Raw genomic sequence first — 27,298 nt, 5'->3', positions numbered from 1 at the left:
AATAAAGTTACTTCAGGACTAAGAAAGACAAGTCAGTACATGCCTTTCCCACCAAGATCTACCTTAGTTTTGAAAAATTTATATCCTTGATGAGGAAATGAAAATGGAACTGCTCCATAAGTTTCTAAGTATGTGACCCAAATCAGAGGTTTGTAAACGCCAATTATAAATATGCATGAGAAATAAACTCAATTCAGGGTTAAGCAGTTACTGCTTATTATACAATGCACAAGAGCAGTTTTCTCTTATGTCTACTGACCTCTGCTTTTGATGATAATAGAAAAGGATATATGGTTTTTGAATGGGAAATTGATAAAAGTATATTTTTCTCAAATCCAGGGTATTTTCTACTAAAATGTGATATCTTGGTTTTCTAAAGAAAAAGATGATGATAGATATTATCTGTAGATTAAATAAGGTCAACAATGTCAAGTACTCTAACATTAGGCTTAGGTATATAACAATAACTTGTTTCAACTTTTTTAGGGAACACTGGCAAAATACTTGCAGAGACTGAAGATTCCTTTGTGGTTTTAAAATAAACTGTTAAGTTTCTAAAGTTAATGTATTTTTTAAAACAATAGCTCATTTGCTGAAAAATGTAGGCTTGTATGAGTATTATTTCACTATTCATAAACATTTTTTCACTGTTTATAAGTATTGTTTTTACTATTCTTCCTCATCAACCCATTTGCTTCATCCAGGAGGAAATGTTCACCTTTTCTTACCTGCTGCTGTTAATGATCCAGAGGCCACTTTCTTTTTCTTCATCTCTCATTTTAATTTGTAAAATTCTGTTCAGAGGAGTCATATTTTGCAAATACATACAGAATATGTTCAGAAGACATATATTCTGCAAAAACCCATGAGCTTCCTTGTAATAATTGGTACTTATGATTTATTAACCTTCCCTTTTTTCATTTTTTCCATATGGCTTGGAGAAACTTATATGCTATCTCTATACTGGCATGTGCTGTTTATAAATTTGATGAACCTTTTGTTATCTAGGTCAGTAATGTACGTGTGTGTGTAATTTTAACAAATGATCGCTCACATCAGCCATACTTTTACCCAATATTGTAGTAAAGATTTATGCAGTGTATGAAATGATGTTTTTTACAGACAAGTAAAGTGATAGAAATAAGTGATAGAAATATGGAAGGACTTCCTTAGTTAGTCTTTTGTGTTAATATTGTGTACTTTGGAGTTGATAATGAGTTAGTGTAATATAGTATTTGTCATTTAAAGTAAAAGGAGTCTCAAAGTGTTTTCCTATAACAATTATATTATTATGTATACCTGAAAAAAGTGTTTTGTAATTATGGAATTATTTCCCTGTAGAGGACAAGGGTTACTAAGAAATCTACAGATTTAGTGAGCTCTCTCAGGCTGCATGAGGTATTTTAAATTATGTTTAATTTTTAATTGTTATGTAGTAAGAAACATAACAAATTCACTGTTTTAAGGTGGGTGGGTAAAAAAGATATAGTGTACACACACACACACACACAAAGGAATACTATTCAAGTTTTTAAAAAAGCATGAAATCATGCTGTTTGTGGTAACATGGATGGAACTGAAGATTATGCTGAGCTAAATAAGTGAGAAGGAGGAAGATAAAGACTGGATGTTTCACTCATAAGTGAAATATAAAAAAAAAAAACAAAATAAAAGAAAAAATTAACCCAAAACAAACCCTAGAAATTTGACTGCAGAAATGAGGCCACCAGTATGTGTGGGTGGGGAGGGGGGAGCCAAGGGGGATGAAGTCCAGTGGATTGTGGTAGAGGATTATGGTGCTTTTGTGTGATACAGTAACATACATCTAAAGAGGTGTGAATCTATACATCTAAATCATACTCAGTGTTGTAAACCAATGTTCCCTTAAAAAAAATGAAAAGATAAATCTACTGTCTTAAATATCTTTAGGTGTTTATTTAGGAATCTTAAATATTTAACATTGTTTTGCAACAGATTTCAATATCTTTTTTATTCTTACAAAGGTGGAATTTCTCCCTGTGTGAGTTTTGACAGATTGTGTCTTTGAAGGAATTAGTCCATTTCATCTAAGTTGTCAAATTTGTGGATATAGTGCTCACAGTTTTCCTTTATTATTTTAATTTTCCATGGAATCTGTAATGATATCTTCTCTTCATTTCTGATGTTAGTAATTTGTGTCCTCTTTTTCCTTAGTTAGCCTGCTAGAGGCCTGCCAATTTTATTGATCTTTTCAAAGAATCAGATTTTGGTTTCATTGATTTCCCTATTGATTTCCTGTTTTCCATTTCATTGATTTCTGCTAAGTTATGTTTCTTTCTTTCTTGCTTACTTTGGGTTTAATTTGCCCTTTTTTTCTACTTTCCTAAGGTAGAAACAAAGATGATTGATTTTAGATCTTTTTTTGACCCTTAAAAATTCTATTAATTTGTTATTTTTATTCTCAGTTTTCCAAATCATGAAGCTAAGAAACATTCATTTTAGAAATATAATCAACAATTTTTCCAGGTAAAGTAAAAATCTCCAAAGATTTAGGAGAAGTCAATATAAATAAAGTAAATGAATCCTAGTAAGTCCCTACATATCTAGTAATTTATGGTTTATATTGACATTTGTGCATTATTTTCTTACCTGGGCCAAACTACTGAGTGAGGCAGGCAGTGCAGTGTATTTTGTTCCCATCTTCTAGGGGTGAGACTCAATCCTCCAGAGAAGCTAAATGTCTTGAAGAAGTTGATCCAACTAGTAAGAAACAAACAGAGGCAGCACCCCAAGTCTGCTGCTGGTTCTCAGCTACCAATTTATTTTGAATGTTATCAGAATTGTAACACAGGATTGAGTAATAGGTAAAAGGAAAAACAAGTTTTCTTTTAATTTTGTTACGAAGAATGCAGTTTACACTAATCATAATTTTAACACATTTCCATTAGAATTGTCTTTTATTGTCTATGTAGGTGGTTGGAATATACAACATGTGCTTATAGCTTTATAGGGCAGAGTTCCACAAATATCTCAAAGTTTCTCAAGGATCTGTGGGTTCAGTTCTGCTCGTCTCACTCTCAATATAAACTGTATGCAGTTTAATTCCTTCATGAAACTACAGCTATTACTTTCATGGCTTCTAAGAGAAAGCACTTGACATTCATGTTTATTCATTATATAGTACTTATTGTAACCATATCAATAAGGCAGTGCTTCTATGGACCAGCTGCAGGAGACATAAAAATACATTTATTTCACTCTTCCTCTCTTCCTTCATATATCCCTCCACCTCTCTTTTCTAGCTCTTTCTTGTCTTCCCTTAAAATGAAGTTTTGTTGTATATGGCGCTGAATTCTACTGTTAAAGAGTTTGTTTGAAAAACTTCGTCTCTTTATTTTTCCTGCCCTGTGACAGTTTGCAAGACAAGTCTCACATCAGCATTGTTGGTTGTGAAACCCTTTGGAAGGAAAATTTTTAAGTTTCCCAAATGATTCTGATGAGTTGCCGGCTTTTATTTTATTTATTTAAATTAATGAAATACCATTGTATTATGTCTGTGTTAATATTTTGACAGCATAAGATTTCTCCCCGCAGGTGTGGTAATTGTAGCTCTCCCACCACCAAAGCACTCATAATCCTCCCCCATATTACATTATGCTCCCCAACGCATGTCCTTATTTCTCTTCTTCTTCCTCCTCCTCCCCTCCTCTCTTGCATATCCCAGATATATGGTCAGTTTTCAAGGATTGGTTTTAAAGTTTGTCTTTGTCTAATCCTTTGTTTGGTTTCTCTATATTCTACATATAATTGACACCATCCAGTATTTTATCTTTATCCTTCTGGCTTATTTTACTTAGCATAATCCCTTCCATTTCCAGCTATGTTGCCAAAAATGGCATAAATTTATCTTTTTTGATCACTGAATAGTATTCCATTGTGTGTGTGGTAAATATATATATATATATTTATAAGAAAGATATATATATATATATGTACACCACATCTTTTTTTTAAGGTGTATTCTTGTTTATTTTGTAGAAGAACTGGTGTGTAGCCCAGAGTTGTGGGGGATGAAAAGATTCACCAGAGACAGAGTGGGGAGCGAAACAGGCAGATCTGCTGAAATCCACTGTTAAAGGGAGCAGCAGGCAAGACAGGAAAGTATACCTCATCTTCTTGATTCATTCACCTGTTTTTGAGGACTTAGACTCTTTCCATATCTTGGCTATTATAAATTGTGTTGCAGTAATGCTCTTTCTTCACATAGATGTAAGTTTCTGATATACTACTTTCCTTCTATCTAAATACTTCATGATTCCTGCAAGGCAGCTCTACTAGGAATAAATTCCCTTGCTTTTTGTTTGAGAAAGTCTGTGGTTTTTTTTTTTTTTTAATTTATTTATTTTTATACAAGAACTGGGGTACAGGCCAGAAGCGCGGGAGGGTGAGATGATTCACCAGAGACAGAGCAGGGAACAGAACAGGCAGACTGATGAAATACACTGCTGAGGGGAGCAGCGGGAGAGGTCTGCCACGCCATGTGGGATTCTCTCTGGCCGGCTGGGATCGAACCCGCGCTGCAGAGGCTGCACACAGCTTCACAGTGCGGCGCTCAACCGCCTGTGCCACCAGGGAGGCCCGAGAAAGTCTGTTACTCCTTTACTTTTTACAGATAATTTTGCAAGGCACAGAATTCTAGGTTGGTGGGATTTTTTTTTTCCTTAATAATTTAACAATTTCACTCTACTCTTTTTAGCAACACCGCAACTGCAACACTGTTAGTACTTACATTTGCAGCCTCAGAAACTGAAGCATAAAGAGATTCAGTAAACTTCCCAAGTTTCCACAGCTTTTTAATCCTCCCCACTTCTCCTAGTATTTTTCAGTGATCTTAGAAACAAAACAAGAGCATGTTTTGGGAATTTGTGACTGTCATGAATTAGAATATTTCCTCATTGTCTGCCCTTGAGAATGGAGCTGTTGATAAGGTGGGGCTTCTGAAAGTAGGTGACAGCATTGAGATAGGATCAAAGCAAGTGTGAGGGTAGAGAGTGAACCATGAAGAATTTGAATTTTTAATGATTGGTGGCTTGAGGCTTCTTATGGCCAGTTCTCGTTCCTTTTATGTCTTCACACTTGAGTTTTCTTACATCCTACTTCTGAGAGTCTAGTGAAATGTAAGAAATTACACCAGACAGATTCAACTTCTTACATTGACCTTTTGGGGCACTTGGACTCAATTGTACCAGTCAAATGTGAAATCATCCCAGCACACAAGTACTCTAGCATAACTACCTGTTTGCCTCAGGAACTGCCTTTTTAGATTTTGAAAGGTTACTCTATGCTATGTCCAAGAAAGTAGATCTATGTGATATTAATACTGTATTTAGCACTGACTATTTTCGTTAAAAAAAAAAAAGAAAACACTCAAGTTTTGGTACACAGGTGACTGTTACAAATAGGTTTTCATTAAACTCAGGGGACCTATGGAAGTGGGTGGCATCATTCCTCCTTTAAGATAGCTAGGCCCGATGATAAGTGGATGATCTCAATTTCTTGTTCATTTCATTTATTTTTCTCTGGATTCATTTTTGTTGCTCTTTTTTCATAATATTCCAAGACTCCTTCTATTTTCACTTGCCTTCTCTGAAGATTTTCCTTTAATAATTCTTTTAGATCAGGTCTTCTAGCAAAAAATTGTCTTCGTTTTCATTTATTGGAGAATGTATTTATGTTACTGTCATTCCTAAAGAATATTTTGGATGAATATAGAATTCTGCATTGGCAGTTCTTTGCTTTGAGCCCTTTAAAAATGTTGGGCCACTTTCTTTATTTCTCTGATTTCTAATAAAGAAATTCATAGTCGTTAGATTCATTATATCCTTATAGTAGTATACCATTTTCTCTGACTGCTTTCACCATTTTCTCTTTGTATTTTATTCTTGAAAGTTTGATTATTATGTTTCTGGACATGCATGCTTTTTATTCATTATATTTGTGATTTACTGAACATTTTGAATCTGTTGGTATATGTCCTTATGCTAAATTTGGGGAGATTTTAGTAATTATTCAAATATATTTCAGTTTCACTTTCTCTTCTTCAGATACTGTTTTACATGAGTATTGGATTTTTTTATTACCCAACAAGTCACTGAGGCTCTGTTTATTTTTTTAAATGTTTTTTCTCTGTTGCTAGGTTAGATATTATCTATTTTATCTGATTTTAAGTTTTACTGATGCTTTCTTTTCTCCTCTTCATTTCATTTATTTATTTATTTATTTATTTATTTATTTAATAGAGGCATGCTTTTCTTTATTTATTTGTTTGCTTGTTTGTTTGTTTTGTTTATACATGCACTGGGTACAGTCAGAAGCACGGGAGGGTGAGAGAATTCACCAGAGCCAGAGCGAGGGGCAGAGCAGGCAAAAGGACCGAAGTACACTGCTGAGGGGAGCAGCGGGCGGCAGGAGAGGTCTGCGTGCCATGTGGGACCCTCCTCTGGTGGCCGGGGAGCAGCCGGGGATTGAACCGGCGCCGCAGAGGCCGCGGGCAGCTTCGCAACCCAGCGCTCAACCGCTGCGCCACCGGGGAGGCCCCTCTTCATTTCATTTAAATATAGCTTTTGGCTATATTTATTGAATTTGAAATTTTACTTACGGTATTTTTTCAGGTCTAAAATTTCCATTTTAGTTTCCTGTCTCTTTATTGACACTTTCTATTTTTCTATTGGCTTCAAGAGTGTTCAGGTTGTTTACAGTATCATTTGTATCACAGTCACTCTAATTCTTTGCAGTTCCAACAGTGGTGGCATCTCAATTTGGTATATAATCATTGTTTTCTCGCATGTGAGTTGAGATTTTTCTGATTCTTCATATGCTGAAAAATTTTGAATTATGTCCTGGATAATATGCATATTATCTGAACAGTGGGTATTAATTAAGTCCTAGGGAAAATGTTTATATTTTTGTTTTAATGAGCATTTTGACCACTGGAAAGCTTCAAGCCACACATTTTAATCTGTTATTTATGGTCTGTGGTTCCAATGTCAGTTGAGTTTTAAAATCATTTACAGTACAATTTAGGGGTGAATTTGGGATCTGGGTGAAGGCTTATTTATTAATTTGGATGCCAGATCTTTAATATGCAAAATAGGATCAGACTTACGCATTTTTAGCTTAGGAGTTCAGCCAGGAGTGCATAAACAATTGAAAGTTTTTCTTTCCTCTCTATAATCTCTTTGTTACTTTGCTTTCCACTGGCTCCTACTTCAGGTCATGGCTGATTAGCTAGTTCTTTAGTTTTGCTTATTTTTCATACACTTCTACAGGTTTTTCTCTGTTTTGGGCTCAGTAATGGGAGGACAGACAGAAGAAAGGAATAGAACTTTGACTCCAGCCTATTGAAGCCCAGTTGCTCTGAATAGATGTGAACGTTCCTTTCCCTCAGCAGGTTGGCTCCTGCGTACTTCTCTTGGTGGGTGCTTTAATATGAGATTATGGAGAAATGAATGGAAAAAATAGCAGGCTATCTTTTCTTTTTTTAAAAAAATATATATATTTTAAAGATTTATTTATTTATTTATACAAGCACTGGGTACAGTCAGAAGTGTGGGAGGGTGAGAGACTTCACCAGAGCAAGAGCAGGAAACAGAAGAGACTGATGAAACACACTGCTGAAAGGAGCAGCGGGCACAGCAGGAGAGGTCTGCGCGCCATGTGGTACCCTCACTGGTGGCTGGGGATTGTACTGGCTCTGCAGAAGCTGCAGGCAGCTTCGCAGCCCAGCACTTAACCACTGCACCAGCAGGGGTGGCCCAGTAGACTATCTTTTCTATGTGTTTGAGTTCTCTTTCTTGCTTCTTGAGTCAATGTGATCAGACTTATTCTGAACCCCTTACATCTGACCTCAAATGTGTGCTTCCAGGTTTTTGGTGCACAGAGTCTAAGATGGGAGATATCAAAGGATGAAAAAATGGTAAACTTACTGACACTTTTTGGTACTTTAAATTCTGAACTTTCTAGCCAATCTCCCTGCTACTATTTACTTTTCAGAGTCTTCACATAGTCCATTCATTCTGTCAAGATTTTATAGATATATGCAGTGGGAGAGGCTGGAGTATATAACTCTACCTTATCTGGAACTGGACCTCTTGGATTAGATACATGTAATTTTTCTATCATGTGAGTAATGCTTGCCATATAAATTTTACTTTTCTTTTGTTGTTAGTGACAGTATATGAAGTATATGTGGCAACAGGTGATGCTTGGAATGCTGGAACTGTAGCAAATATCTACATTTCTATCTGTGGGGAGAAGGGAGATACAGGATCCAGACAACTATTTAGATCCAAGAGCTCCTTCAACTTTTTAAGAGGGCAAGTAAGTAAGTAGAAAAATTCTCTGATTATTTTAAATACTGTGATAAAAATACATATAATTTACTATCTTATTTGTTGTTTTGCATTTAAAAACCTTTCATTTTTATTTTTTATTGAAGTAACATTGATTATAGTATTATGTAAGGTATTTTTTTTAAGATTTATTTATTTATACAAGAACTGGGGTACAGGCCAGAGGCATGGGAGGGTGAAAGAATTCACCAGAGATAGAGCAGGGAGCAGAACAGGCAGACAGACAGAAGACACTGCTGAGGGGAGCAGTGGGCAAGGCAGGAGAGGTCTACCAAGCCATGTGGGTTTCTCCCTGGCCAGCCGGGAATTGAACCTGCGCTGCAGAGGCTGTGGACAGTTTCACAGCACAGCACTCAACCCGTTGCGTCACTGGGGAGGCCCCATTTTATGTAAGTTAATAGGTATGCATTGCTAAGTATCACCAAGTAGATACATACTATATTAAGTTCTCTTCTAAAAGTCCAAATCTATCCCTCACCATAGCATAATCCTTTTCAACTAGTTTGCCTATCCTCTTTTCCCCTTCGCTTCTGGTAGCCACTAATTGGTCTTGCAGTCTAAAAGTTTTTTGGGCCTCCCCGGTGGCGCAGCGGTTGAACACTGGGTTGCGAAGCTGCCTGCGGCCTCTGCGGCGCTGGTTCGATCCCCGGCTGCTCCCCGGCCACCGGAGGAGGGTCCCACATGGCGCGCAGACCTCTCCTGCCGCCCGCTGCTCCCCTCAGCGGTGCACTTCGGTCCTTCTGCCTGTTCTGCTCCCCGCTCTGGCTCTGGTGAATTCTCTCACCCTCCCGCGCTTCTGACTGTACCCAGTGCATGTATGAACAAAACAAACAAACAAAACCAGCAAACAAATAAATAAAGCATGCCTCTAAAAAAAAAAAACTAAAAGTTTCTTTTTGTTTATTTAGTTAATATGTTTGGTATATGTATATTTCACACGAGTGAAATCATAGTGTCTTTTTCTGTCTGGGTTATTTCACTGAGCATAATGGCCCCCTAAGTCTATCCATTATTGCCTCAAATGACAAGATTTCATTTTTTTGTTGGCATTATCACTGAAGAGTATTCCATTATGTTTATATAAAAATTTTCTTTATTCACTTATTAGTGAATGCCACTTATAATTTGCTTCTAACTTTTGGCTAATGTAAATAGTGCTACAATAAATACAGGGTTACATATATAGCTCTTTGAATTACTGTTTTTGCAATTTTGGGGGAAATATCCAAAAATGAGATAACTGGATTTGATGGAATAACTATTTTTAATTTTTTGAGAACTCACCATACTACTTTCCATAATGGCTGCAACAGTTTACATTCACACTAATAGGGTATAAGGTTCTCTTCTTTCTACATCGCTCTAGCAATTTTTTTTTGTCTTTTGGATGATAGTCATTTTCACAGGTGTGAGGTGATATCTCAAGGTTGTTTTGATTTGCATTTCTCCAATAATAAGAAATGATGAACACCTTTTCATGTGCCTGTTGGCCATCTGTGTATCTTCCTTGGAGAAGATTCTGTTCAGCTCTTCTGCCCATTTTTTAACCAGGTCATTTGCTTTTTTGTTGTTGAGTACTCTGAGTTTTTATATATTTTGGACATTAATCCTTTATGTAGAATGTATATTATGCAAATATATCCAAATTGGCAGAATATCTTTTCATTTTTACACAAGTTTTCTTCACTATGCAGAAGCTTTTTAGTTTGTTAAGTCACAAGTATTTATTTTTGCTTCTCTTTCCCTTGCCTTTAGAGATAACAAATACCTAAGACTGATGTGTAGAAGACTATGTGTTTTCCTTCTATTTATTTTATATTTTCAGGTTTAACATCTAAGTCTTTAATCCATTTTTTTCCTTTTTTTCTTATATTATTTTTTTACATAATTGTTCATTTTTAAAAAATATTTGCTTCCCGCACCCCCTCAGGTGTAGTCCCCATAGAGTTTCATTCACCAGTGCACCAGTGTACCATCACCTCAGTCCCCTGTGCTCCTCCCTCCTTCCCTCTGATTCCACTCCCTCCTCCTCCCCTGCAGTATGTCTCTGATTTATAATTTTATTTGATTTTTTTGTTTCAATTATAAAAGGGATGGTTTTCTTGATTTCTTCTTCTTCAGATTGATTGTTATAGGAAGGCTACTGACTTTTGTGTGTTGATTTTGTATCCTGTTACTTTGCTGAACTGGTTGATTATTTTGAGTAGTTTTTCTGTGGAGTCTTTAGGGTTCTCTATGTATAGTATCATATCATCTGCAAATAGTGATAGTTTTACTTCTTTTTTCCCTATCTGGTTTCTTTGTATGTCTTTCTCTTGTCTTATTGTCCTGGCTAGGACCTCCAGTATTATATTGAAGAACAGTGGTGAAAGAGGACATCCTTGTCTTGTTCCTGATCTTAAAGGAAAGGCCTTCAGCTTTTCACCAATGAAAATAATTTGGCGGTGGGTTTGTTGTGTATGGCTTTTATCATGATAAGGTATGTTCCTTCTATCCCTAGAATTTCAAGGGCCTTCATCATAAATGGATGTTGGACTTTGTCGAATGCTTTCTCAGCATCTATTGATATGATCATATGGTTTTTATTTTTCTTTTTGTTGATGTGTTGAATTACATTGATCGATTTTCATATGTTGAACCATCCTTGTGCCCTGGGATGAGTACCAGTTGATCGTCATATATCATCCCTTTGATGCATTGTTGGATTCTGTTGGGAAGGATTTTGTTGAGGATTTTTGCATCAGTGTTCATTAGGGAGATTGGCCTGTAATTTTGTTTTTTTTTGTGCTGTTTATGTTTAGTTTTGGTACTGGTGTAATTTTGGCTTCATAGAACATATTTGGTAGTATTCCTTCTTTTTCAATTTTTTGAAAGAGTTTGGATAGGATAGGCACTAATTCACTGGTGAAAGTTTGGTAGAATTCATTTGTAAAGCTGTCTGGGCCTGGGCTTTTGTTTTGGGGGAGTGCTTTGATTACTGCCTCAGTTTGGCTGCTTGTAATGGGTCTGTTCGTATGTTCTATTTCTTCTTTGTCCAGCTTTGGATGGTTATATTGTTCTAGGAATTTGTCCGTCTCTTCTAGGTTGTTGAATTGTTTGCATGTAAGTGTTCATAGTAATCTCTGATTATTCTTTTGATTTCTAGTGAGTCTGTTGTGATTTCTCCTCTTTCATTTATAATCCTATTTATGTGTTACTCCCATTTTTTCTTTGTGGGCCTGGCTAGAGGTTTGTCTATTTCATTTATTTTTTTCAAGAACAACTTTTGGTTTTGTTGATCTTTTGGATTGTTTTTTAAATTTCTATTTAATTTATTTCTGCTTTGATTTTTATTATTTCCTTTCTTCTACTGGCTTTAGGGTTTTTTGTTGTTCTTTTTCTAGCTCTTCAAGATGTCAGATTAGGTTGCTTCTTTGAGTTCTTTCTTGTTTGTTGATGTGAGCCTGTATTGCTATATATTTTCCTCTTATTACTGCTTTTGCTGCATCCCATACATTCTGGAAAGTGGTGTCCTCCTTGTCATTCAACTCAAAGTATTTTTTAATTTCTTCTTTGATCTCTTCATTAGTCCAGTGGTTTTCCATTAGTGGGTTTCAATCTCCATGAAGTGGGAGGGTTCCTTTTTTCTTTTCACTATTTAATTCTAGGTTGATGCCTTTATGATTGGAGAAGATAGGTGGAATGATTTTGATCTTCATGTATGTGTTGATGTTTGTCTTGTGGCCCACTATGTGATTGATTCTGGAGAATTATCCATTCACGCTTGAGAAAAATGTGTACTAGGATATTTTTGCATGTGGTATCCTATAGATGTCTGTTAAGTCCATGAGTTCTGTGTCTTTATTTAGGGCTCTAATGTCTTTATTTATTTTTTGTCTTGTTGATCTGTCCATTTGTGAGAGTGGGGTGTTGAAGTCTCCCACTATATATTATTTTCTTTAATGTCTGTTTTCAGAGCTAATAATAACTGTCTAATATATTTTGCTGCTCCTTCATTTGGTGATATATGTTGATGAGTGTATATCTTCCTGATGTATTGTCCCCTTGATCATAATGTAGTGTCCGTCTATGTCTCTCTTTACTTTTTTTAAAATTTGAAGTCTATTTCATCTGATATAAGTATGGCTGTTCCTGCTTTCTTTTTTGGTCCATTTGCTTGTAGGATTGTTTTCCAACCTTTTATTTTCAGCCTGCATTTATCTTTTGTGGTTAATGTGTTTCCTGGAGACAGCAGAAGGATGGATTTTGTTTTATAATTCAGGGTGCTGCTCTGTGTGTTTTTATTGATGCGTTTAATCCATTCACATTTAGAGTTAATATTGATATGTTGGCATCTGTATTTGCCATTTTGTTTGTCTTTTTTTGTGATTTTATTCCTCACTCTGTTCTGTTCTTTTTGATCATTCCTTGGTTGGTTTTGGCTTTAGGACTTCTTGTAGAATTTTTTGGAGTGAGGGTTTAGTTGTAATGGATTTCTGGAGTTTCTGTTTGTCAGAGAAGTTCTATATTTTTTCTTCATAAAGGAAGGAGAGCTTTGCAGGATAAAGTATTCTTCGTTGGCATTTGCTATCTTGTAGTTTCTTGAATATGTTATTCCAGTCTCTTCTTGCCCGTAGTGTTTCTTTGGAGAAATCTGAGTTTAACCTCATTGATTTTTCCTTAAAGGTTATCTGTTTCTTCCCCCTTGCCAGTTTCAATATTTTTTCTTTGTCTTGACTCTTGCAAGCTCTACTATTATGTGTCTTGGTGTAGTTTTCTTTTCATTGTGTTAATTGGGTGTTCTTCTCACTTCTTGTATGTCTGTGTTCATCTCCTTTTTCATACTTGGGAAGTTTTCTTTAATTATCTCCTTGAATAATTTCTCGGATCCTTTGTCTCTCTCCTCACTTGGAATGCCTATAACTCTTACATTTCCTCTCTTCTTGGAGTCTAATAATTGTCTGAGGATATTCTCATTCTTCTTCCCTTTCACTTCTCTTTTCCTCTTTTGTTTCTTTCTATTTCTGTATCTTCAAGAGTACAGATCTGTTCTTACATTTCCTTAGTCCTGTTTTCAGTGCTTTTCCAAGAGCTCTTTGTCTCCTCCAGTAATGTTTTAGTCTCCTCCTTTTCTTTCATTTCCTTTTTTTTTTTTTTACTTGATTGAAGGCTTTATGGTACATAAAAGATAGGTTTTTTATAGTTGCTCTCATCTTTTTTCACACTGACTTCCATTGTATTTGGGTGTTCTATGCCTGAGATTGCTCAGCTGCTGCTGTTGCCATTGGTTTGTTTTCTTTCAGGATCAAAGTGGGTACTTTCATATAAAATCTTATTTTTAATTCATTCTCTGGCAATTATTTCCTGGATTCTTTGTTTTGCAATAGTTATACCTACAATGGAACCCGCATCCTAAAGTCACTAAGAAAAATCCTCCTACTCCAATATCACATGATCTTCTAATTCCATCTTTCCCTTCCCGGGCTCACCCTGCTCCTGCTCAGCTGCCATGGGGTACCCATTTCCTTTCTTAAGGTCTCATTTTTGTTCTTCAGTTCATTAATTGTTTGTGTCATCTCATACTTTTTAATCATGATGATTATTAATTCTCTATCTGACAGGCAGAGAAGTTCTTCCATCTTGTTGATCTCTGGTGACTGATTTTCTTTTTGTGTTGTGTCCTTCTCCTGCGGGCTTGCTTGGTTACTTGTATTTTTCCTTCTCCCTGCTGTTTGCTTTCTAATTTGTTCTGTGTGTTGGATCATTGTGCCACTGGTGTTGGCAGGCATCTCTTTGGAGTGCTCCTTCAGGGGTGTTGTAAACTGTTTACCAGACTGAGACCAGCACTGATAGGCCAACACTCCACCAGGGTGTTGATTCTGTGGCTGTGTTGCTGGGCACTGTCTCTTACAGTTCCCTTCCTCTGTATTTACTCAGGTCCAGCAGGCATCAGCTAGTTGGTGATTTTGCTCTGGTCAGTAAGTGGCGCTAGAGACCTGTACTTGACCTGTGCTTTCCCCCCTGTAGTTCTCTGAGAAATGGAGGGGGGGAAGGGAGCACCTCGACACAGGGGCTATTGCTCATGCTGGGTGCTATGTCTGCCTTGTGTTCACACAGTGCTGTGCCCGCTGCTGTTTGGATTCCGTGCCTTGAATTCTGCGCTCTAGTTCTCAATCTCAGGGTCTCAGATCCAAAACAATGGCTGTCACACTGTGCAGTGCCCACTCTTTTTTTTTTTTTTTATAAATTTTATTGTTATATTCCCCATACAATTGCAGCCCCCCATTCTGACCCCAATCCCTCCCCTCCCGCCCCCGCCCCCCTAAAAGTGTCTCTGGTTCATAGTTTTTTGTTGATTTTGATTTTCACTTTCTTATAGTTATTCATTTTCCTGGTCCCTTATTTAAGTTTTCTAGATTCCTGCTATGAGTGAGACCATCCGGTATTTTTCTTTTTCTTTTTGGCTTATTTCGCTGAGCATGATCCCTTCCAGCGCCATCCATGTTGCAGCAAATTGCATGTGTTTATCTTTTTTGAATGCTGAGTAATATTCCATGGTATATATGTACCACATCTTCTTGATCCAGTCATCTATTTTTGGGCATTTGGGTTGTTTCCAAAGCTTAGCTATTGTAAACAGTGCTGCTATAAACATAGGGGTGCAGGTTTTCTTTGGAATTGATGTTTCTGTGTCATTTGGGTAAATACCTAGGAGTGGAATTGCTGGATCATATGGAAGCTCTATGTTTAGTAGGTCCAGAAATCTCCACACAGCTTTCCACAGTGGTTGGACCAGTTTGCACTCCCACCAACAGTGCAGAAGAGTTCCTTTTTCTCCACACCCTCGCCAACATTTGTTGTTGCTAGTTTTTTTAATATGTGCCATTCTCACTGGTGTAAGATGGTATCTCATGGTAGTTTTGATTTGCATTTCCCTGATGACAAGTGATGTTGAACATTTTTTCATATGCCTGTTGGCCATTTGCATTTCCTCTTCAGAGAAGTTTCTTTTAAGCTCTTCTGCCCATTTTTTGACTGGATTATTTTCTTTGTTGTTGTTGAGTCTCATCAGCTCTTTGCAGATTTTTGTGATCAGTCCTTTATCATTAGTGTTGTGTGCAAAAATGTTCTCCCAGTCGGTGGGGTTTCTCTTTGTTTTTGTTATTGTCTCTTTTGCTGTGCAAAAGCTCTTTAATTTGATATAGTCCCAGCTGTTTATCTTTGCCTTCACTATCACTGCTTTGGGTGATGTGTCTGTAAAGATGTCTTTGATGTGCAAATCACGTAGTGTTTCGCCTGTATTTCCTTCTATATATTTTATGGTTTCAGGTCTTATGTCTAGTTCTTTAATCCATTTTGAGTTGATTTTTGTGTATGGTGTGAGGTGGTGGTCAAGCTTCATTCTTTTGCATGTAGCGACCCAGTTTTCCCAGCAGCATTTATTAAACAAACTTTCTTTGCTCCAATGCATAGTCTTTGCTCCTTTGTCAAAGATTAGTTGACCATAAATCTGTGGGTTTATTTCTGGATTTTCTATTCGATTCCATTGGTCTGTATGTCTGTTCTTGTTCCAATACCATGCAGTTTTGATGATTATGGCTTTGTAGTATAGTTTGAAGTCTGGGATTCTGATGCCTCCATTCCCTTCTTTTTTTTTCAGGAGAGCTTTGGCTATTCGGGGTTTTTTGTGATTCCATATGAATTTCATCAATAATTGTTCTATTTCTTTGAAGAATGACATTGAAATTTTGATTGGAATATCATTGAAACTGTATATTGCTTTTGGAAGGATGGCCATTTTAATAATGTTTATTCTTCCAATCCATGAGCAGGGGATGTCTCTCCATTTCTTTGTGTCTTCTTCTATTTCTTTTAACAGTGTTTTATAGTTTTCTTTGTATAGGTCCTTTACCTCTTTTGTTAGATTTATTCCCAAATATTTGATTTTTTTTGTTTCAATAACAAAAGGGATGGTCTTTTTGATTTCTTCTTCTTCAGATTTATTGTTTGTGTATAGGAAGGCTACTGACTTTTGCGTGTTGATTTTGTATCCTGCCACTTTACTGAACTGATTGATGAGTTGAATTAGCTTTTCTGTGGAGTTTTTGGGGTTCTCTATGTATAATATCATATCGTCTGCAAATAGTGATAGTTTGACTTCTTCTTTTCCTATTTGGATTCCTTGGATGTCTTTCTCTTGTCTTATTGCCCTGGCTAGGACTTCCAGTATTATATTGAAAAGCAATGGTGAGAGTGGACATCCTTGTCTTGTTCCAGATCTTAATGGAATTGCTTTCAGCTTTTCACCATTGAGAATGATACTGGCTGTTGGCTTGTCATAGATGGCCTTTATGATGTTGAGGTATGTTCCTTGTATCCCAAGAATTTCAAGGGCTTTTATCATGAATGGGTGTTGCACTTTGTCGAAAGATTTCTCATCATCTATTGATATTATCATATGGTTTTTATATTTCTTTTTGTTGATGTGTTGGATAACGTTGATTGATTTTCGGATGTTAAACCATCCTTGTGCCCCTGGAATGAATCCAACTTGGTCGTGGTGAATTATCTTATGGATACATTGTTGGATTCTGATAGCTAAAATTTTATTGAGGATTTTTGCATCAGTGTTCATTAGGGAGATTGGCCTGTAGTTTTCCTTTTTTGTGTTGTCCTTGTTCGGTTTTGGTATTAGTGTAATGTTGGCTTCATAGAATGTGTTTGGTATTGTCCCTTCCTTCTCAATTTTTTGGAAGAGTTTGTGAAGGATAGGCACTAATTCGTCTCTGAATGTTTGGTAGAATTCATTTGTAAATCCATCAGGTCCTGGGCTTTTGTTTTTGGGGAGGTTTTTGATTACCATTTCAATTTCGCTAATTGTAATTGGTCTGTTTAGGTGTTCTATTTCTTCTTTATCTAGCTTTGGGTGATTGTAGAGTTGTAGGAATTTGTCCATCTCCTCTAGATTGTTAAACTTGTTTCCATATAACTGTTCATAGTAGTTACTGATTATTCTTTTGATTTCTGCTGTGTCCGTTGTGATTTCTCCTCTTTCATTGATGATCCTGTTTATTTGTGCTTTCTCCCTTTTTTCCTTTGTGAGCCTGGCTAGGGGTTTGTCTATTTTATTGATTTTTTCAAAGAACCAGCTCTTGGTTTCATTGATCTTTTGGATTGTTTTTTTAGTTTCAATTTCATTTATTTCTGCTTTGGTTTTTATTATTTCTTTTCTTCTACTGGTTTTGGGGTTTTTTTGTTGTTCTTTTTCTAGATCTTTGAGCTTCGAGATTAGGTTGTTTCTTTGCGTTCTTTCTTGTTTCTTGATGTGAGCTTCTATTGCTATATATTTTCCTCTTATTACTGCTTTTGCTGCATCCCATACATTTAGGATATTGGTGTCCTCCTTGTCATTCAATTCAAAAAATTTTTTAATTTCTTCTTTGATCTCCTCATTAGTCCAATGGTCTTCCAGTAGTGTGGTTTTTAATCTCCATGAGGTAGGAAAGTTCCTTGCCTTCTTTTTATGGTTTATTTCTAGTTTGATGCCTTCATGGTCAGAAAAGATGGTTGATATGATTTCAATCTTGGTGTATCTGTTGATGTTTGTCTTGTGCCCCAGTATGTGATCGATCCTGGAGAATGATCCGTGTGCGCTTGAGAAAAATGTGTACTCCGTTTTTTTGGGGTTTAGTGTTCTATAGATGTCTGTTAAGCCCCATTGCTCTAGGTCTTTATTTAGAGCTTTGGTTTCTTCACTTATTTTTTGTCTTGTTGATCTATCCATTGTTGATAGTGGTGTGTTGAAGTCTCCCACTACGTATGTGTTTTCTCTGATGTCTGTTTTCAGAGAGGACAACAGTTGTCTGATATATTTTGGTGCTCCTTCGTTTGGTGAGTATATGTTAATGAGTGTTATTTCTTCTTGAAATATTGTCCCCTTGATCATAATGTAGTGACCATTGGGGTCTCTTTTTATCTTTTTGAGTTTGAAATCTGTTTTATCTGATATAAGTATAGCTGTTCCTGCTTTCTTTTTTGGTCCATTTGCTTGTAGGATTGTTTTCCATCCTTTAACTTTGAGCCTATTTTTATCTTTTGTAGCTAAATGTGTTTCCTGGAGACAGCAAAAGGTTGGGTTTTGTTTCTTAATCCAGGCTGCAACTCTGTGTCTTTTTATTGAAGAGTTTAGTCCATTTACATTTAGAGTTAATATTGATATGTTAACATCTGTATTTGCCATTGTGTTTGTCTTTCCTTTCCTTTGATTTTATTTATTCTTTTAATAACTTTTTTTTTTTTTGGCCTTCTTTCATTGTTATTCGTCGCTCTGAGGTTCTGGCTTTAGGACTCCTTGTAGTATTTTTTGGAGTGGGGGTTTAGTTGCAATGAAATTCCGGAGTTTCTGTTTGTCTGGGAAGGTCCATATTCTTTCTTCAAAGAGGAAGGAGAGCTTTGCGGGATAGAGTATTCTTGGTTGGCATCTGTTTTCTTGGAGTCTGTTGACTATGTCCCTCCACTCTCTCCTTGCCCGTAGTGTTTCTTCGGAGAAGTCTGATGTCAGCCTGATTGGTTTTCCTTTGAATGTTATCTGTTTCTTCCCTCTTGCCAGCTTCATTATTTTTTCCTTGTCCTGGATTCTTGGGAGCTTTACTATTATGTGTCTTGCTGTATTTTTCCTTTCGTCGTGGAAGTTTGGTGTTCTTCTTGCTTCTTGTATATCAATTTTCAGCTCCTTCTTCACATTTGGGAAGTTCTCTTCAATTATCTCTTTGAATATTTTCTCTGTTCCTACATCTCTCTCCTCTCCTTCTGGTATTCCTATAACTCTTATATTTCCTTTCCTCATGGAGTCAGATAGTTCCCGAAGTCTTTCTTCATTCTTTTTCCTTCGTACTTCTCTTTCCTTTTCTGTTTTGGTTCTTTTTATTTCTGTGTCTTCAAGATTACTTATTCGTTCTTCCATTTCATCTATTCTGCTTTCATTGCTTTTCCCAGAATTCTTTAGTTCTTCCATTAATTCTTTGATCTCCTGCATTTCTTTTACTTCCCTCTTTAGGGACTCAATTTCTTTCTTCTGACCATTGTTTTCCCTCTCTAGGGACTCAATTGCATTCTTCTGATCGTTGATTATTTTTCCCTTATCATTGTTTTCCTTTATGACTTCTGTCAGTTTTTTAATCACGGCAATTTTAAATTCTCTTTCTGGAAGGCTCAGAAATTCTTCCAAGTTATTGTCGTTGCAATCTGGGGGCTGGCTTTCTTTTTGCGGTGTGCTTTTTCTCTGGAGAGTTGCTAGGTTGCGTGTGGTTCTTCTCCTCCCTAATGTCTGTTTTCTAATTTGCCGTATGCGTTGGGACACTGTGTTGTTGGGACTTGCCGGCATCTTGGGTGGGCTTCTCTGTTCCCCTCTGGTTCTTCCAGGAGTCATCTGTCAGTTTCAAGCAGCCTTTACTGGAGAAAGGTCCCTGTTCTAAAATGCCGATGTGGGGACACACTCCCCTGTGCGCCTGGTCTGCCCCGGCGGTGGGTTCCTGCTCCCCTCTGGGCTTGGACTGCAGGCCAGAGGGGGTCTGGCGTGGGCGAACTTCCCCCGCTCACCTCTGGCTCCTGAGGAAGCCTTCTGCAGGTAGTCTTTACTGAAGAAATGTCCCTGTTCTAAAATGGTGATGTGGGACACACTCCCTGCGCTTCTGGTCTCAGGCACACTCTTCTGTGCGCCTGGTCTGCCTCGGCTGTGGGTGCTCGCTCTCCCTGTGGGCTCAGACTACTTGTTCAGAAGGGGCCCAGTGTGGGCTAACTCCCCAGCTGGCCACTAGCTCCTTCAGTAGCCTGTGCTGGGGTCAAGTCGCTAGGTGGCACCAGAGATCTCTCCTAGAGCCCTTGGGGAGCTGATTTTCCACCCCGTGGGACAGGGAGCAGAGTGGGGATGGTAGGGTACACCTCAACGGCTTTGGGGTGCTGTGTCTGCCTTGTGCCCCACCGTCGTGGGGAACCCACGCCCCTAATTTCGTGCCCCGGGTCTCAGTTCCAAAGCCCTCAGTTCCAGGACGGGGGCTGTAGCCCAGATCAGTGGCGCGGGAATGGCGCCTTTTGAATCCCGCTCCCCTGCCTGGGCGCCTTGTTCCTGCTCACTCAGGGAGGGCCTCCGCCGTCTCCCCGCAAGCCTAGGTCCCTGCAAGCCTAGGTCGCAGGCGCAGGGGCCTGGGCAGCTGCAATCTGAGCACCGCTTTCGCGCAAGCTTACCGGGCGGCCGGGGCTGTGTGCTGGTGCTGGTCTCCTCCTGGTGGGCGGGGCTCTCTTTAATGGCGCCTGGAGCTCACCTCCGCGGTGGATCCTGCAGGGTTCGCCTCAGCTCCCGTTCACGGGGTGTGGTGGCTGAAATAGTTCCTTTCCACTCACAGTCCCGCTTGCTGCATCCGTTTTTCTTGTTGGGCGTTTTGGTTTGTTGTTTCCCTCGTCTCTGCTGGTCGGAGAGTGCCGCCTCTGTGGGCGGGGGAGGGGAGCAGGGTTCTGAGCTTCCCTCCCTTCTCGTCCTCTTTTATGGCAACTTTCTTCTTCGGGCAGTTTGCTGGAGTCGTCCGTTTATCTTCCGTGTCCCATTTCTCACTGGGACCTGCCGCTTTTCCTCCCTATTAACTTTTTTTAATGGGAGATCTTACTCGCAGCGTCTCCTCGCCGCCATGTTGCTCCGCCCCCTCTGCAGTGCCCACTCTTATGGTACGTCCCACACCCGGAATCCTGTGCCTGGCTCTCAGTTCCAGAATGGGGTCTTGCTGCACACCTTGTTTCCCTTCTTATCCCTGTTTGCGTGGCCCACTCTCTCTCAGAGCCCAAGGATGCTTTTGGAACCCTGGCTTCCACCTATCAGGAAGTTAGTGATTTTGTTCTGATCACTAGGTGGCGCCAGAGATATTTCCTAGGATCCTTCCAGAGCTGTGCTTTTTCCCTGGGGGTCTTCGGGGAACCAAATAGGGGTGGCGTGGAATGGTTCAATTGTGTAGGGTGCTGTGTCTGCCCTGTGCTGTGTGTCATGGGGCTCCCACGCCCCGAATTTTGTGTCCGGGGTCTCATTTCCAAAGCCCTCATAGCTGGGATGTGTGCGATAGCCCAGTTCAGTGTCTGCAGATATGGCGCCTTTTGTGCCCTGCTTCTGTGACTGGGTGCCTGTTTATTGATTACCCTTGAGTGTCATTCACCTCAGTGAGAGTTCCCACGTGTCTCCCCAGGGACCTAGGGGCCTGGGCAGCTGCAATCCATGTATGGTTTTAGCGTGTGCCCTCTTTTCAGCACAAGTTTACTGGCTGGCCTTGGGCTATTTGCAGGTCTCTCTGTGAGTCCTTATCTTCCTCTAATGGAGCCCAGAGCTGTTGGCTCACCTCAGTGGAGATTCCCGCAAGGTTCTCCACAGTTCCCATTCACCGGGTGCGGTGCCTGCAATAGTTCCTTTCCACTTACAGTTCAGCTTGATCTGTAGTTTGTTCTAGGTTTTTTTGTTTTTTTTTTTTGGTTGGAGTGTGCTGGCTTTGTGGTTGGGGGAGTGTAGCAGGGTTCTGAGCTTTCCTCTCCTTTATTCCTCTTTTCTGGCAACTTTTCTCTTCGGGCTGTTTGCCAGAGTCGCCTGTTTATATCATGTCCTCGTTTTTGCAGGGACCTGCAGCTTTTTCTCCCTATTAACTTTTTAATGGGAGGACTTACTCGCAGCATTTCCCCACCTCCATGTTCATCTCCTCTTCCCTCCTTAATCCATTTTGAATTAATTTTTGTGTATGGTGTGAGATGGTAGTCTAGTTTAATTCTTTAAATTTTCCAAGTACCGTTTATTGAAGAGACTTTCTCCAATGCGAGCTCTTGACCCTTTGTTGTAAATAAGTTTTCCATGTGTGTGGTTTTATTTCTGGATTCTCAATTCTGATACATTGATCTGCATATCTCTTTTTAGTCCATACCGAATAGTTTTAATTAGTATCAATTTGCCCTAAAGTTTGAAGTTGGAGCTGTGATATCTTCATATTTATCTCCCCTAGGGAGTGATTTTGCTATTCAGGGTTTTTTGTTGTTTGAAATAAATTTTGTGATTTTTTGGGTCCTATTTTTTTAAAGAATGCCACCAGTATACTGATACTGATTGCACTGAATTCCAATCATAAGCCTTTGTTTTAGGGGGACTTTTGATTACTATTTCAATTTCCTCGCTCTTAGTGACTGTGGGCAGGTTTATTATTTCTTTCTGATTCATTTTTGGAATATTGTATGTTTCTAAGAATGTATTTATTAGGTTGTCCAGTTTGTTGCAATACAACTGTCCTTTATGTCTATAGAATATTCTGTAACTACTTATTTTACTAATGTGCACTTTGTCTCTTTTCTTTGTGAGTTTGGGCAATGGTTTATCTAATTTTTTTTCTTTTCAAAGAACCAGCTCTTGACTTTATTGTTTTTTTAGATTGTCTTTTCAAATTCTGTTTCATTAATTTCTGCTCTAATTTTTATTATTTCATTCAATCTGCCAACCTTTTGCTTTGTTTTATCTTACTAGTTCCCTTAGATGCAAACTTAAATTTCTAATTTGTGAAATTTCCTGTTTCTTGAGATAGGCCTGTATTGCTATAAACTTTCCTCTTAGTATAACTTTTGCTGCATCCAGATTTCTGATAAATTGTATCATCTGCTCAGGAGTTCTATTTGTAAACTTATAGAAGTTCACTAGCACATCATAAGTCACTTTTCTTTTTCTGCTTTCAAGAGATTCTCTTTGTCTACAAATTTGAACTACTTTATTATAATGCGTCTTGGTTTGACTCTCCTTAGATTTATCTTAGTTTGAATTCTTGGATCTTCTATATTTATATATACATTTCTATACTTAGAATTGGTAAGTTTTCAACTATTATTTCTTCCTTTTTTATTTGCAAAATTTTTTAAACTGTGAAAGTGATTTATTTATTTATATTTTATATAGTTTTTACATCATTTTTCATTTTTGTACAATGTATGAATTTTCATCTTTGCCTCGTTCTGTCTATGTACACCTCTTGGTCTTCAACAATGATTTTTTTTTTTTCTGATAGCACTCTGTATGTCTTCTAAGCTTTCCTCATGTTTTAAAAAATTTTTATTTCTTTTTTCTCCTGTTTAGATGACTGCAAATGTCTCATGGTTAATTTCACTGTTTCTTTCTTCTGCTTGATCATTTCTGCTGTTGATACTATATAACACATTTGTCAATTCATTTAACATGTTTACCTACTCCAGTATTTCTGTTCATGCTTTCTTATAATTACTTTCTTTTTTGTTGATTTTCTTGCTTTGTTCCTATATCATTGTCCTGATTTTTAATTGATCTTATGTGTTATTCTTTAGCTTACTGAACATATTTAAGATATTCATAGAATGGTTTCTTAAGCATTGATTTCTGGATTTTAATTTGTTCTTTTGCTTTAGATGTGTTTCCCTTTTCTTTATATGCCATGTGGTTTTTGCTAGAAATTTGAGCATTTGAGAAAATATCCAGTCTTAAGGGGCTGATTTTGTACAGGAAGGATCTTCACCAATGAGCATCGATATCTAGGCTTAATATAAGTGTATCTATGTATATTATGATGTCATCTGTAAGTAGTGATAGTTTTGCTTCTTTTTCAGTCTTGATTTCTTTTATATTTTTCTCTTGCATAATTGCTCTAGCTAGGACTTCCAAAACTATGTTGAACACAATAAAGGTCATGAATGATAACCACACAGCTAGGATCATACTCAATGGTGTCGGGCTGAAATATTTTCCTCTAAGATCAAATACATAACAAGAATGCCCACTCTCACCACTCCTGACTCCTCAATTTCATTTATATTCAAAATACAAAAATCACTGGAGTACAAATATAAATAACCCCAAAATATTAAAAAATACCCCATCGTAAGGCAGATAGGAATTTTTGTATTTAAATGAATGTTAACATTTATTATATTTGATATTTATTAAATTTTATTAATATTATTTAAATAATAACAGTTGTAGAGTGTTCCCAAATTTATGTTTTTATGATGAAAAATTAGGAGGAGAGGGGCATGGGATATACTTGTAAGCTTGTTCTAAATACAAATATTATTGATTTTCCTTTACTTCTTTAATTTGCATAGATATGTATATGAACTGAATTTTTTCCATAGTGCATTTCGATTGTATCTTGATTTTTACTTTTGTTATTGTTAGGAATCAGACTCAAGTTTTATATTAACTATTCTTTTTGGTTTGGAATAGACTGACATCTTCTCTGTGGAAGCTGTGCACCTTGGAGATTTATGCCATATTGTCATAGGCCATGACGGGCTTGGTCCAGGTAAGCATTTTCCACAGATAGATATTTAAGCTTGATTCCATTCTATTCATGTGAAAACTTATACAAATCTAGAAAATAATTGTGAAAAACTTGTAATAAACTGTTCTCTAAGAATTGACTATCTTAAATGAAAATGTGTTGCCAAATATACTTTAAATTTTAAGTATATGTATTTTTCCTTCAAACTGGGATAGGCTTATCCAAGGATGCTCTGCATAGAGTGCTAAAAAGAGTGATACATAAATATTGAGGGAATTTTTGGTTTATATGCTAAGGCATGTGGCAGCATTCCAACTTCTTATTTTTCTGTCAGTTGACCATTTTATAGAGTCTGAGCCAAAATCTATCATATTAAGTCAAATGTGTTACATTTGAACAGGCAGTTAGATTATACTTAAGCAGAATAGACAAATGCTCTAGTATAACAGTAAAAGGATATATGAATGTGGTCAAGGTAATTCTTGCATGTCAATTAATTCAATTTTGTAAGAATTTTTTGGGAATCCACTATGTACAAAGTGCTGTATCAGGTATTTCCGATAGTGAGTGCAAGGATGACTCAAGGATGCCTGCCACTGAGTCCACCAAGAACTACCAGGATGATTTTATTTATTTTTTATTTTTTTATTTATTTTTTTTTATAAATTTTATTGTTATATTCCCCATACAATTGCAGCCCCCCCATTCTGACCCCAATCCCTCCCCTCCGGCCCCCCTAAAAGTGTCTCTGGTTCATAGTTTTTTGTTGATTTTGATTTTCACTTTCTTATAGTTATTCATTTTCCTGGTCCCTTATTTACGTTTTCTAGATTCCTGCTATGAGTGAGACCATCCGGTATTTTTCTTTTTCTTTTTGGCTTATTTTGCTGAGCATGATCCCTTCCAGCGCCATCCATGTTGCTGCAAATTGCATGTGTTTATCTTTTTTGAATGCTGAGTAATATTCCATGGTATATATGTACCACATCTTCTTGATCCAGTCATCTATTTTTGGGCATTTGGGCTGTTTCCAAAGCTTAGCTATTGTAAACAGTGCTGCTATAAAAATAGGGGTGCAGGTGTTCTTTGGAATTGATGTTTCTGTGTCCTTTGGGTAAATACCTAGGAGTGGAATTGCTGGATCATATGGAAGCTCTATGTTTAGTAGGTCCAGAAATCTCCACACAGCTCTCCACAGTGGTTGGAGCAGTTTGCACTCCCACCAACAGTGCAGAAGAGTTCCTTTTTCTCCACACCCTCGCCAACATTTGTTGTTGCTAGTTTTTTTAATATGTGCCATTCTCACTGGTGTAAGATGGTATCTCATGGTAGTTTTGATTTGCATTTCCCTGATGACAAGTGATGTTGAACATTTTTTCATATGCCTGTTGGCCATTTGCATTTCCTCTTCAGAGAAGTTTCTTTTTAGCGCTTCTGCCCATTTTTTGACTGGATTATTTTCTTTGCTGTTGTTGAGTCTGATCAGCTCTTTGCAGATTTTTGTGATCAGTCCTTTATCATTAGTGTTGGGTGCAAAAATGTTCTCCCAGTTGGTGGGGTTTCTCTTTGTTTTTGTTATTGTCTCTTTTGCTGTGCAAAAGCTCTTTAATTTGATGTAGTCCCAGCTGTTTATCTTTGCCTTCACTATCACTGCTTTGGGTGATGTGTCTGTAAAGATGTCTTTGATGTGCAAATCACGTAGTGTTTTGCCTATATTTCCTTCTATATATTTTATGGTTTCAGGTCTTATGTCTAGTTCTTTAATCTATTTTGAGTTGATTTTTGTGTATGGTGTGAGGTAGTGGTCAAGCTTCATTCTTTTGCATGTAGCGACCCAGTTTTCCCAGCACCATTTATTGAACAAACTTTCTTTGCTCCAATGCATAGTCTTTGCTCCTTTGTCAAAGATTAGTTGACCATAAATCTGTGGGTTTATTTCTGGATTTTCTATTCGATTCCATTGGTCTGTATGTCTGTTCTTGTTCCAATACCATGCAATTTTGATGATTATGGCTTTGTAGTATAGTTTGAAGTCTGGGAGTGTGATGCCTCCATTCCCTTCTTTTTTTTTCAGGAGAGCTTTGGCTATTCGGGGTTTTTTGTGATTCCATATGAATTTCATCAATAATTGTTCTATTTCTTTGAAGAATGACATTGAAATTTTGATTGAATAGCATTGAATCTGTATATTGCTTTTGGAAGGATGGCCATTTTAATAATGTTTTGGAAGGATGGCCATTTTAATAATGTTTATTCTTCCAATCCATGAGCAGGGGATGTCTCTCCATTTCTTTGTGTCTTCTTCTATTTCTTTTAACAGTGTTTTATAGTTTTCTTTGTATAGGTCCTTTACCTCTTTTGTTAGATTTATTCCCAAATATTTGAATTTATTTGTTTCAATAACAAAAGGGATGGTTTTTTTGATTTCTTCTTCTTCAGATTTATTGTTTGTGTATAGGAAGGCAACTGACTTTTGCGTGTTGATTTTGTATCCTGCCACTTTACTGAACTGATTGATGAGTTGAATTAGCTTTTCTGTGGAGTTTTTGGGGTTCTCTATGTATAATATCATATCGTCTGCAAATAGTGATAGTTTGACTTCTTCTTTTCATATTT

The 27,298-nt window shown here is 37.5% G+C and overlaps 1 protein-coding gene across 1 annotated transcript in view; it reads left to right on the top strand.

Moving 5' to 3' along the window:
* RP1 (RP1 axonemal microtubule associated) overlaps positions 1 to 27,298 on the top strand; it is a gene marked incomplete at its 3' end in the record, with an annotated part of 246,194 nt that overhangs the window by 84,633 nt on the left and 134,263 nt on the right. Inside the window, exons 6-7 of the mRNA XM_084230564.1 lie at positions 8,207 to 8,358; positions 24,625 to 24,703. Of these exons, the coding sequence (XP_084086690.1) occupies positions 8,207 to 8,358; positions 24,625 to 24,703 (231 nt within the window). The remainder of the gene's footprint in view (positions 1 to 8,206; positions 8,359 to 24,624; positions 24,704 to 27,298) is intronic.

The sequence above is a fragment of the Talpa europaea genome (genome assembly GCF_964194135.1).
Source record: "Talpa europaea genome assembly, chromosome: 3".
NCBI lineage: Eukaryota > Metazoa > Chordata > Mammalia > Eulipotyphla > Talpidae > Talpa > Talpa europaea.
This window is presented reverse-complemented; position numbering and strand designations above follow the sequence as displayed.